The sequence below is a fragment of the Quercus robur genome, chromosome 8 (assembly GCF_932294415.1).
Source record: "Quercus robur chromosome 8, dhQueRobu3.1, whole genome shotgun sequence".
Lineage (NCBI taxonomy): Eukaryota > Viridiplantae > Streptophyta > Magnoliopsida > Fagales > Fagaceae > Quercus > Quercus robur.
The window spans coordinates 3,510,934-3,524,484 of record NC_065541.1 but is presented as its reverse complement, the minus strand read 5'-3'; the positions used below and the strand labels follow the sequence as shown (position 1 = coordinate 3,524,484).

Below are 13,551 nucleotides of genomic sequence, written 5' to 3'. Positions count from 1 at the left end.
TAGGACATGCAGATTGATGATGGATACCCTTAGCTGTCAAAAAATCAATGAATAAGCCGCTGCAAATTCCCCTCCTTCATCACTTTGAAATATACGTATTTTGGCATCAATCTTACAAGAAACATAATTATGAAATTGGACAAATGTGTCAAATAGATCAGATTTATGTCTAAGAGGAAAGAGCCATATAAAATTTGTGAATTCATCAACAAAAATGGTATAGAACCGAAATTTGTCTTTGGAAACAATTGGAGCTGGCCCCCATAAATCATAATGAACTTTATAGAAAGGAATACTTATATTATTATCACTTTGTAGAAAAGGTAATCTACAAGATTTTCTCATTTGACAACTGGTACAAACATCAGGCAATTGAGATTGAGAAGAAGTGATAAACTTCTAAGAATGAAGATAATCTATAATTTTTTGATGAGGATGTCCTAAGCGTTGATGCAAACACTGTTTATTGACTTGGCGAAATCTGTCTGAGGAGAGAGTTGTTGGATCTTTATCTAAGATTTTGTCAGGCGGTCCTCCATCAAAAATATATAGTCCCTTCTGTTTCCTTCCCCTCGCCACTATCCTCTGAGTGATCCTGTCCTTTATCACAAAACCAGGGCCATCAAACTCAAATTTGAGAGGATAATCAGAAGTTAACTTACTAATAGAGAGGAGATCTTTCTTGATGTCTGGTACAAGTAAAACATCATTAAGTGGAATAGAGGAATCACCTAATCCTACAGTGGCTTTGCCAATGTGTGTAATTGGCAAAATATCACCATTTCCAACCATTACACCATCATTCCCAGTATAAGGAGTTAAGGAATGAAGATTACCTGCATTTCCAGTCATGTGGTCTGTGGCATAGTGTCAGGATGCCAAGCAGAGTCTTGAATATCACTTAATTTCATTGCTCCAAAACTTTGAGGTAGATTGTCAGCAGTGAATGTGTGATTAAATCTATTAAAACACTTGATGGCAGTGTGATTTCTTTTATTGCATATTTGACAAACAACAACTTCATCTTTGTTTTTGTTGTTTGCGTTTTGATTGCTTGGCTGTCCTCGAGATTAAGAGTTGTAAGGCTTGAATTCAGATTGGTTGCCTTGAATGAACCCTCGTCCTTTGGAACTGAATGATACTTGCTGCCCTTGATTTTTCTTGTTCTTGTTTTGCTTTTGACCATAAAACACCATGGGAGAGGTGCTTGAGTGTCAAGCTTGTATCTGTCTGCATAACTTTCATGATGAGTCACAATCTCAAGATATGGAGGAATGGGAGGTCGAAGCATAGTTGCTGTGAAAACCTCATATTCTTTGCTGAGTCCATTAAGAAGCCACCATGACTTCTTGTGATTAAGTACAAGTTTACCTACGGTAGCAAGTTCATCACATATAGTTTTGAATTTTCTTAAGAACACACTCAAGGTGTCAATTCCTCGAGTAATGGAGGTGAGCCTCCACTTGAGTGCAAAGCTTCTATCAAGCGAAACACGGGCAAAAGCATGAACCAATGCATTCCAAACCTTAGCTGCAGTGCTGAGACCAACGACAATACCAAGGACTTCTTCTAAGAGAGTGGCAGTGAGCCATCCCTTGACAAGTCAATCAGATCTACGCCACTTCAAAAAAGCAGGATTTTGTTGGGGTTCAGTTTCATCAACAGTGATGAACTGAGGTGGTGATGTAGTATCACCATTGATAAATCCTTGAAGGTCATAGCTCTCTAGGATGTGAAGCATTTATGTCTTCCATAGAAGGAAATTGGTGGAAGTGAGGCGAAGTGAAACAAAATTGGCAATATTTTGTGTCACAGGATAAGGGTAACTATCAGTTTGGGTGGTAGTGTTTGACATGTTGAAAAAAAAAATGTGAGAAAAGATAAACAAAGAAGACAAGTTCTCTCTATCTTCCTGTTAGCTCTGATACCATAAAGAAGTTTAAGAAATTCTATCTCACAGGGGTTGAGATAAAGAGAAGACTTCTATATCTTATATATAATCAATTATTGAATGTTTATGGTCCATTTTATGGACTTGTACAGGATGGCTACATTCAAGTAAATATACAACAAATATGGAATACCACAATCTTAGCTTTCCTAGAATAGATAGAGCGATATGCGCCTCTATTTAATAATGCTAGAATCATGGAGGAGCCTTTTTTACTACAGCTGTAATCACAGTGCATGATTTGCTGGTCTGTTCATTGCTAGGATCATGCTCTATGGGTGTAATTCTATCACGCTCATATTCATTCATCTTCCTTTTCGATCCTGTCAAAATTATCTTTGTTATTTTCTCCTTATGATCACTTGATTCTTATTTATGGCTTTTCTAAGGTCTATCTTCTCTTTAGTTTTACACCTTATGTTATTATCAACCCATCCCTTAACTCTTTTAATAATCAATTATTTCTCTTGCTTGTACGATCAAAAGAGAATGATAGGGTTATGGTTTAGTTGGAAGAATGTCCATCTTTTCTTTTTCTTATTGCACAACATGGTCTTGATTAAATAAAGTCTACTATTGTTTCATCTATTTATCAATACATATCATGTTCTATATTCATTAATCTATTTTTGTTAATGCCTTACATAAACTACATCATTATTTACTTTCAATAGATTAAGCATTTACCATAATGTTTTGTTTTAACAATAAAAGTTAGGTTCTACAAATTGTGCTATGTGACTCAACATTTTTTTTTTTTTTTTGAGGGGGGCTATGTGACTCAACATAAGGTTACACATTGTACATTAAAATTATTAATATAACCTAGTTAGCTTTATGTAAACACTATCATCAAAGTTTTAAAAAAAACTAGAATACTAAACTTATTAAAATCAACTATCAAAATTTTTAAAGAAATTTAAAAGGAGTTCTATTATTTATTTGGATAATAATTTTATCATTGGGGTTTTCTTAGAAATTGGTCTTACATGAGGTGTTTTACCATGTAACTGGGAATAATTTTTGTTCTTTATTATTAATTTATTGTCATATTTCAATTATATTATTGAAATATATTAGTTTACATACGGTTTTTATTAACCCATGCATGATAATTAAACTATTAGCAGTCTTATGGAAGTATTTGATTTTGTGTTGACTCTTTCTTATCTTGTTATAAAAAAGTCTACATTTTTCTGCATCAACTTTATAACTTGGTTTTTGCCATATACCAGTGAAATTTAATTAGAAATTACAGTTAATTTAAATAAACAAACCAACACTAAATAAATTCTGATTAAATTGTGTTTAATTAGTCTTCTTCAAACAAATTAAATAATGTTTTGATAATTTTCTATAAATGATCTGTAAGGACTCAATTTGTAACGACCCCAAAATGATATTGGGTTCGCATGTTAAAAGGCCCAAACAATATAATTTGTAGAGCGTGGACTTGAAAGGCTAGGCCTTGGTCATCGGACGGTGGTTAGTCATGGTGTTCATATAGAACTAATCCATGTTCGCTCGAGAAGTCTATCTCCTCGATATGGTCTGGGAGGCTCTGGTTCTTGGCCTTTTTTCCCAGCCCCCCTTCTAGACTGCTTATTTTTCCTTTTATATTAGCTTTCACTCCCCTTCCAACATCCACGTGTAGGTTCAACTTTCCAGGGCTGATATTTGTCCCATCAGCCCATACCCAAAGTGGTTGGGGTGGTTGTAAAAGCTGAAAAACATTGCCCATACCCAGAGTATTTAATGGCAGTAATGACAGCCTTTCTTTTGTCCTTTGTCGCCATACTGTCCAGGGCTCCTTTATCTATCAATGCGGATGTGTTCGGCTCTTCCTAAAACTGTTCCTATGCCGTTCTTGTCATTTCTTTTAGGTATGCCGTGGGGATGCCGAGAACAGAATCATCCTCGACTATGTATCAAAGCTACTTGGACTTTCATTGTGTGTCCTCGGCAATTCCTCTCCTCGGCTCGGGCCTTGAGCCCTAATGTAAAGTGGGCCAGGGTCACAAATTCTCTAGCCCCACAATAACCCCTCAAAATCCTGCTACCTGACCTCTTGGTCGGGGAGGAGGGTTTTGGTGATGTCGGGCCTATATCATGGCTAGCCCAGCTTGTCCTTCATTAATATTGGTGTCTTTTCGCTTGTCTGGGAAACGCTCTCGATCATAAGACATTCCTTTAATTTTACTCACGCCGCGCCTCTGCCGTTTCAGTGTACGAGGCGCGCTTTTAATAAGTTCCTTTTACGAGGCGCGCTTTTAATAAGTTCCTTTTACGAGGCGACGCCCATCCAACGGTTATAGACAGCGTTGGAAGTTAAGTGGGAATTATCCCGTTTGTAACTTCTCTTGGAAATTTGTACAGATTAAATGCCACCAGACTTGCCTTCCATATAAGAAGCAAGGCAGGAGGTTACTTCTTTTACGTACAAACCCTTCAGTCTTTTCAAATTCCTAAACCTCTAGTTGCATTCAAAGTTTTCATCACCAGTGCAATTCAAGCCTTAGTGAGTGATATGTTTGAGGCAAAAATGGGAGTGAAGGGACCACACCCTCTCCAGAAGCACTGGGTCTCCCCGAGACTCAAGATGGCGCGGTCAGGGCAAGGGAGACGGAGACTCAAGACAGCTCTCCCCTTTCGCAAGGCGGGGGAGAAACCTCCTCTTCCTTCAGCCAAAATCCGAAGCAGATACTGGCCGCACCAGATTTTCAGTGCGACAGTAGTGGGATTTCTCATCGTCAGTACCATCCGCTCTCTCTCGAGCGCTACTAATATGGTACCAGCGTGTTAGGAGTCAGAGCTGATGCAGGGATTAGGCATCCTCACTTCCTCCTCTCCTCCTCCTCTGGTGCCTTCTTTTGCCTCCACTTCTTCTTCTCTTCCATCACTAGGGACATCCTGATGTTTCTACTTCTTCTTCTTCTGCCTCTTCCATCACCGGATCCATCCTAGTGCTTTTACTTCTTCCTCTTCTTCTCCTCTTCCATCAAAGGGGGTCACCCTCTTATACATAATCGCTACTGGAGTAGAGTTTAGAAAGATTTGTCATTTCCTTGTACCTTTTTAGTTTTGCTTTTGTAATTAGCGTCCTGCATAGGCTTGTTTAAGCCCCTCATTGTATGCTGTACTACTTCTTTATATTAATAAAAGTTGACATTATTTTATTCTATGTATTCTTTCTTTTCTGCAATAGTTATGCTGTGAATGGATGTGCTATTATATGACTTTTTTTTTTTTATTGTTCTGAACGATACTCAAGGCCTCAACCCCTGTTAAGAAAAAGATATCTTTATGAGCATATTGAAACTATTCGGCACAATATTACCGACCTGAAAAAACGATACTTAGGGCCGAGGCCCTTGCTAAGAAAAAGATATTATTCCGAGCTTATTGAAACTATCCGGCACCATAATGCCGACCTGAAAAAACGATACTTAGGGCCAAGGCCCTTACTAAGAAAAAGATATTATTCCAAGCTTATTGAAACTATCCGGCACCATAATGCCGACTTGAAAAAACGATACTTAGGGCCGAGGCCGTTACTAAGAAAAAGATATTATTCCGAGCTTATTGAAACTATTCGACACAATAATGCCGACCTGAAAAAAGGTTACATACCCAAGACTAACCAAGATGACAGCTGAATGCTCGGTACTGTGTAGGAGGTGATCATCCAAGGAGGGGTAACCCAAAATGAGCTGCCCATGCGGGTCGCCAAGAACTAGGGTGCTTTGCCACCTTTTTAATATCCTTCATAGCCTTAGCCATTTTTGGCATCCGGTCCGAGGATTGAAGTACGATCGTACCGAACTTAAACGCTCGTTTGCATCAGTTCCCTTAGAACTAAGGATCCGAGGATAGGTCAGGATCTTCATTCCGTTTAGGACTTAATCCGACTTTTAGTATATAATCATCCCGTAGGTCTAAGCAATCTAAAATTCTCCTTAATTGGTTGGTTTCTCCATAGGTTTGAGTCCGAGGACCATGCAATACATTGGTTTTGTCCAAAATTTAGCTTTTTTAAGTAGTTGGTTTCCCTATAGGTTTGAGTCTAAGGACCATGCAATACCTTGGTTCTGTCCAAAACTTAGCTTTTTTAAGTAGTTGGTTTCCCCATAGGTTTAAGTCCGAGGACCATGCAATACCTTGGTTCTGTCCAAAACTTAGCTTTTTTTTAAGTAGTTGGTTTCTCCATAGGTTTGAGTCTGAGGACCATACAATACCTTGGTTTTGTCCAAAACTTAGATATTTTCTTTAAGTAGTTGGTTTCTCCATAAGTTTGAGTCCGAGGACCATACAATACCTTGGTTCTGTCCAAAACTTAGCTTTTTAAGTAGTTGGTTTCCCCATAAGTTTGAGTCCGAGGACCATACAATATCTTGGTTCTGTCCAAAACTTAGTTTTTTAAGTAGTTGGGGAGATCAGCCCCTCAGTCAAGCCCCTAGAACCATCCGCGCTACTGACGCTTCGAAACATAGCCCCTAATGGAAAAGCATAGCCCCTAAATGGAACTTTATGTTAGGGCACTACAACGGGCTATTGGAGGTGATGGGGGAACTTTCTCGACCCACCGCCTGTGCCAACACACAAGCCTTTCCCACAGACAGCGCCAATTGTAAGGACTCAATTTGTAACGACCCCAAAATGATATTGGGTTCGCACGTTAAAAGGCCCAAACAATATAATTTGTAGAGCATGGGCTTGAAAGGCTAGACCTTGGTCACCGGACGGTGGTTAGTTATGGTGTTCATACAGAACTAATCCATGTTCGCTCGAGAAGTCTATCTCCTCGATACGATCTGGGAGGCTCTGATTCTTGACCTTTTTTCCCAGCCCCCCTTCTAGACTGCTTATTTTTTCTTTTATATTAGCTTTCACTCCCCTTCCAACGTCCACGTGTAGGTTCAACTTTCCAGGGCTGATACTTGTTTCATCAGCCCATACCCAGAGTGGTTGGGGGTGGTTGTAAAAGCTGAAAAGTATTGCTCTGTCTGGTGCAGAGTATTTAATGGCAGTAATGGCAGCCTTTCTTTTGTCCTTTGTCGCCATACTGTCCAGGGCTCCTTTATCTATCAATGCGGATGTGTTCGGCTCTTCCCAAAACTGTTCCTATGTCGTTCTTGTCATTTCTTTTAGGTATGCCGTGGGGATGCCGAGGACAGAATCATCCTCGGCTATGTATCAAAGCTACTTGGACTTTCATTGTGTGTCCTCGGCAATTCCTCTCCTCGGCTCAGGCCTTGGGCCCTAATGTAAAGTGGGTCAGGGTCACAAATTCTTTGGCCCCACATGATCTTATTTGACTTTATATTTATTGATATTATTTATTTATGTCATATGTGTTTTTATTTTTTTTATTTTATAAGTTTCTCACACATTGCACACATTAATTAATGACTAGTTTAATTAAATAATTGTACAAGAAAATAAGGTAAGTCATCACTCATCAGTAGTCTATGCTATTTTTATCTTTGCACCTTACAATTTTCGTGACAACCACCATGGCCAAAAACAGCACAGTTTGTAAAATCTAGTGGCAATTGCCCTGAACTTAAAAGCACAAGGCTTCAAATCTTTAGGTTCTGTCCCAGTCCTACTAAATTAACATCAAAATTCATATGAGAAAGAGGTGGATACTTGAAAGTACTACAGTTATTAACAATAACCTAACTAGAATTTACAGGGTTCCAAAAAAAAAAAAAAAGAATTTACAAAACTCTAAAAATTAAAACTGTTGTTATAGTACATAAATTAATAATAATCTTACCGTTTTTGCTATAGGATTTCGACAAACATTTCCTGCAGACTCCATAAAATAGATTCCTCTATGGTATAAAGAGATTGTACGTTTATATGCTATATAGTAATGGAATTCGATTCTTTCTTCCGTCCATTCGATAAAGGACCATTCTTGTTAGATGAAAGTACTCCTACTTTTCCAATATTTATTCATTGCATTCTTGATTCTTTAGTCTTATTTCTTTGAAACAATATTCACTGCAGGATCGACAAGCTATTCCTGCATTCAAAGATAGGTTCCTCTATGGAATAAAAAACCAAGAGACATCTCTTGACAAAGAAGAATGCAAAAATAACAACAAAGAGCATCAATATCATATTTAGCATCTTATTTGGTATGACCATGAGAATTTTCTTTAGGCCTCTGGTTTATATAAATTTGAAGCATTTGATAGAGAAAATTCGAGGTCCCCATAATGAAAACCATTTAATCACTTGTAAGTTGTGTCCACGTTTCTATGATCATATGTAAAAAACCAACAGTACAGCCAAACACTACAAAGAAAAAGGTGTTTCTTCTAGCGTTTATAAGCACTGGTGTTTTTACGTGAGACTGCTACTATCAAATGCTAAACCTTGGCTCAGGTTCGGATCGATTCCCTTATCTTGTTTCTTGCTTGTGTCTAAAATATCTATATTATTTCTTATGACCTTGCTAGGGTTTATGTTCTCCTTTAGTTTTAGTTTTAGTTTTACGTTATTTTTATATTGAAATGGTTACTTAAGCTTGAGATGTACTTGTTATCTATATCTATATAATGTATTAATTACCTTTGTCGTGAAATGTCTTATGGTTTAATGACACTAACTAATCCTTCTAATGAAAAATTTAGCTTTAAATTCCCCGATCCCACTTTTTATAATCCAAAAAAAAAAAAGATAATCCTTTGGTCTCATATTGTTTATCATGTTTAAAAAATCCAACTTAAGGGAATATCATTTAATATATTTTCTTTCAAATAAAAAGTTAAAAGTTTTTAAAAACTATCTCATTTAATTTAATATCAAATAATAAAACTAATGAAAAAGGTATTGATTTTTCAAAATGAAGTAAAGGGTAAGTTAAAAAATGATGATTATTATTCTTAGTTAATCAATTAATCTCATGAATATTCTAACAGATATATACTTCCACATTATCAATGATCAAAGATTAAGTTTGCATAACTTATTTTAAAAATATAATAAATATTAACAAAATTAATTGTATCACGACAGAAATTATTTGAAAAACTAAGTATATTATAAATAGTTATCAACTAAACTCTTTTTTCTTAATTATTAAGATAGAACAGTCAAGTATAAGGAATTTGTATGTTCTACTAAATTATACTAGAAGTGGATTATAAGCTAGTTATTAATAAAGTAAATAGCAAAAGCTATACCGGATGCTAATAATCTTACATCTTACAATTTTCATGCACAACCACACCATGGCCAAAAACAGCACAGTTAGTAAAATCTAGGGGCAATTGCCCTGAACTTTAAAGCACAAGGCTGCAAATCGCTAGGTTCAGTCCCTGTCCCACTAAATTAACATAAAAATTAATATGAGAAAGAGGTTAATTCTTGAAAGTACTACAGTTGTTAACAAAAACACAACAAATCTAACTGGAATTTACAGGGCTAAAAAGGAGAAAAAAAAAAAAAAACCTAGAATTTACAAAATCCTAATTTTAGAGAAAGTCAAGTTCTAAATACCTTAAAGTTATTTGAAGCATGCCGTGTGGTTGTGCTAAGGCCTATATCTCTGCCATGCGTTTTTTTTTTTTTTTTTTTTTTTTCTTTCTAAAGATTTTTTAAAATGAAAACTTAATTAATATTATAATTAAATTCATTGAATACTATTGTTCTTGTGTAACATATATTTTGGGGAGTGTTTGAGTTTCATATTGACGTACTATTAGAAAATTAGGTTGTTAGATTGAGGCAATGATTGTTTCATTCTATTGCACCTGATGGCCTAGTGGGAGATTGATGGGGAGTAGTTACAGCTTCAGTTTTTTCTATTAGTGCACATCAAATTTGTAAAGTTATCAAGGAGACTAAGGACCCTGACCTTCCTGCTCACAAGGTGATATTGTGACACACAGGAGATTTATTTTAGTTACATTTGACTATGATTTTATTTTTGTTACATTTGGCACTGAGTTGGTTCATTTGCTGTTTACTGTGGTCACTGATTTAAGAAGGGAGGAGAAATGGCAGAAAGTGCAGTCAACATAGTCATAGAGAAATTGGTCCCGTTGTTAGTCCAAGAAGTGAGATTGCTAAAGGGTATATATCCAAGAAAAAGTTTCAGGCATCAAAGGTGAACTGGAGATGATTCAGTCTTTCCTAAAGGATGCAGATGTAAAAGCTGAGAAGGAAGACACGAGCAATGTTGTGAAAATTTGGGTGAAACAGGTAAGGGAAGAAGCTTATCACACAGAAGATGTCATTGATGAAAACATACTTCATTTTGTTAAACAACCTTATAGGCAAAAGCGATACTTTTGCTTCCTCCAAAAGGTTTTTCAATTTACCATAAATTTGACAGCAAGATATGTGATAGCCTCTAAGATACAAGATATCAGTAAAAATCTTAAGGAAAGGAGAGAGATGGCTATAAGCTATCGCTTCAACACTATAGAGCAAGGAGGACCAAGCAATAACGCTAGAAGTGTTACATGGCATGACCCTTGAGGGGCATCCCTTTCATCGAGGAAGCTGAGGTTGTGGGTATTGAGTCTCACAGAGACAAATTGATAAGCTATCTAGTAGAAGCACAATCTAATCACATTGTAATTTCAACAGTTGGCATTGGACGGGTTGGCAAAACTACTCTTGTCAAAAAAGTGTATGAAAATGAGGTGGTAGTAGCACACCTTGATTGTCGTGCTTGGATCACAGTTTCTCAATCATACCAGTCAGAGGAGCTATTAAGGAACATGATAAAGCAGTTTTACAAGTCAAGGAAGGAGCTTGTTCCTGTGGAAATAGACACAATGAAAGAGACACCGCTAATGGAGCAATTGAGGCTATATTTACATGAGCATAGGTAGCTAGTAGTTCTTTGATGATTTATGGGAAAAAGAGTTTTGGGAGTTCATAGAACTAGCTTTACCTAATAATGAAAAAGGCAGTAGAATATTAATCACATCTCGAAATGAGGATGTTGCTCCCTCTAATTATTTGTACAGATTACCAATTCTACCATCAGAAAAAGCTTGGGAGCTCTTTTGCAAGAAGGTGTTTCAAAATGAAGGGAGAAATTGTCCTCCTAAGTTAGTTGAGTTGTCACATGCCATTGTTGAGAGATGTGAAGGATTGCCACTAGCAATTGTTGCTATAAGTGGTCTTTTGTCAACCAAAGACAAGGTTTTCTATGAGTTTCACAAATTGCATAATAGTCTTAGTTCAGAGCTAAAAAGTAATCATCATTTAAAAAATTTCACCAAAATTTTATCCCTCAGTTATCATGATCTATCTTACAATCTCAAAGCTTGTTTCTTATATTTTGGCATGTTTCCAGAGGATTACTACATCAATTGTGCAAGACTAATTTGACTTTGGATTGCTGAATGTTTTGTAGAAGAAGTGCAAGGAATAACATTGGAAGAGGTTGCACATGGCTACTTGAACAAACTAATTCACAGAATTTTGGTTCAAGTGGAAGATGTCGATTTAAAAGGTATGTATAGAAGTTGTCGAGTTCATGATATGTTGCATGAGGTCATTCTTTCTAGGTTTGAGGAGTTGAGTTTCAGTTTGATCTCAATGCAGAACGCAAGTTCTGTCAGAATTGCTTGACGACTTTCAATTCAGAACAATGTAAATACTCCTTTGAAGAGTATTACTAGTTTCCAAACTCATTCTATTCTCATTTTGAGGGTAGAGGAAGTTCCAAACTCTTTTCTTGCTAAATGTTTTGCAAATTTCAAGCTCATAAAAGTAATAGATTTTGAAGTTGCTCATATTGATTATATTCCTAAAGAAGTGGGAAACCTATTCTATTTGAGATATTTAAGTCTAAGAGATACAAAAGTGCATATGCTTCCTAAGTCCATTGGTAAACTACACAACCTAGAGACTTTGGATTTGAAACGTTCCCTTGTGTCTGAGCTACCGACAGAGATCAGCGGGCTTCATAAGCTACGATACCTTGTGGCATACACTGAAAATTATGATACAGAATTTGCCATTGATTTTTGACGACCGGTAAAGATACACAATGGCATTGGGTGTTTACAATTCTTACAGAAGCTTTGTAAGATTGAACCTAACAGCGCTGCCCTTATTGAAGAATTGGGAAGTTTGGTACAATTGAGGAAGTTGCAAATCTCTAAATTGAAGAGATAAAATGGGATGGCTTTGTGCACAGCACTAGAGAAAATGAGCCTCCTTCGTTCGTTGAGAATCAATGCAGTAAGTGAGGAAGAAGTTTTGGAATTGCAATCAATGTCTTCTCCTCTGCCCCTCCTACAATCTCTCTACCTATCTGGGAGACTAGAAAAGTTGCCAAAATGGATTTCCAAACTCAAGAGTATAGTTAGAATTGGTTTACATTGGTCTGGATTAATGGATGATCGGTTAAACGTCCTTCAAGCTCTGCCCAATTTGTTGGAACTTGGGTTTTACGATGTATATGGAGGTGAGCAATTACATATTGAGGGAGGAGGCTTCCAGAAACTCAAGATTCTAGAGCTTGAAAATTTTGAAAGATTGAATAGGTTGATAATAGATGAAGGTGCCCTGCCTCTTCTTGAGAATCTTGAAATTGGATCCTCCCCACAGTTAAAGGAGGTGCCTTCTGGCATCCCCCATCTGAAAAACCTCAAAAATATTGAATTCTATGACATGCCAACTGAATTTGTTCTTAGTCTGCAACCAGATGAAGGCCATAATTTTGGTAAAGTCAAGCATGTTGCCTCTGTTCGTTTTTGGTATAGGATTCAAGGGGAACACTACAACATCTACAAGCTCAGTGAGTCAGAGTTGCTGGAGCATTTGCGAAGGTAGTTCAAGAGGTGGAGAACCAAAGTGCCCTCACCACTTTTGAGAAATTATAGGTATAACCCTCTTAGCCATTGTACTATTATATTTATGAGATTACCAATGGTTCAAGACACAAACAATAAACTAATGTTTAGAGAATGAAGAGTGCTCCCTAAATATAGGAAGTAACTGTAGCTAAAGCTCAACTTGGGAAGGAAATGGGTAAGCTAATACGGTAAGTTTTTGGGTGTTCCTCATTTGTAACATTATCGAGGAATTGAAATTATTATTACTATACTACTGCTGTGGCGTAGCAGTGCAGTTAAAAATTTATAACTCGCAGACAATTCTTTTTGTAGCCTTATTAGTTACTAGTTAGTCAGTCAAGTTTATTCATTGTGATAGGTAACACATTTGAGTTCTTAAGTTTTACTTGCCTTCATATTAGAATTTGTAAGCCTGAATTTCCCCCTTCCTCATATTATAGACTGTTTTCTTTTATGCGTTGTTTATACCATTTCATTTTTATTTATATTGCTTTTGTTCTAATTGTTAGGCTTCAAATGCCAACGTCTCAAGGTTTTCAAGTGCTAGATCAAACAGGACACTGCTCTGTTCTCAATCAAGGTCCAGAACATCAGTGGTTGATTCAACCCAGCATCGCAGCCTTTGTCATTGTATTGCTGTAAATGTGTTATCTTTTCTGTATCAAGCATATGAACCTCTTGAACTCATGCTATGTAAAAGAGTCATGTTTAAGTTATTTTGTATTTATTGCCTTTAGAGAAGTTTAAATATCTGAAGTATTTCAT

The 13,551-nt window shown here is 36.7% G+C and overlaps 2 protein-coding genes across 2 annotated transcripts; both read left to right on the top strand.

Moving 5' to 3' along the window:
- Positions 1-10,084: 10,084 nt before the first annotated feature.
- On the top strand, positions 10,085-11,604 carry LOC126694170 (disease resistance protein RPM1-like). Its single transcript, XM_050390249.1, has 5 exons — positions 10,085-10,168; positions 10,672-10,802; positions 10,945-11,174; positions 11,337-11,435; positions 11,528-11,604. Exons 1-5 carry the CDS (start codon positions 10,085-10,087, stop codon positions 11,602-11,604), a joined length of 621 nt encoding a protein of 206 aa, XP_050246206.1.
- LOC126694231 (disease resistance protein RPM1-like) lies at positions 11,559-13,551 on the top strand. Its single transcript, XM_050390316.1, has 2 exons — positions 11,559-12,813; positions 13,296-13,551. The coding sequence occupies exon 1, from the start codon at positions 12,110-12,112 to the stop codon at positions 12,761-12,763; it is 654 nt and encodes a 217-aa protein (XP_050246273.1). The 5' UTR covers positions 11,559-12,109; the 3' UTR covers positions 12,764-12,813; positions 13,296-13,551.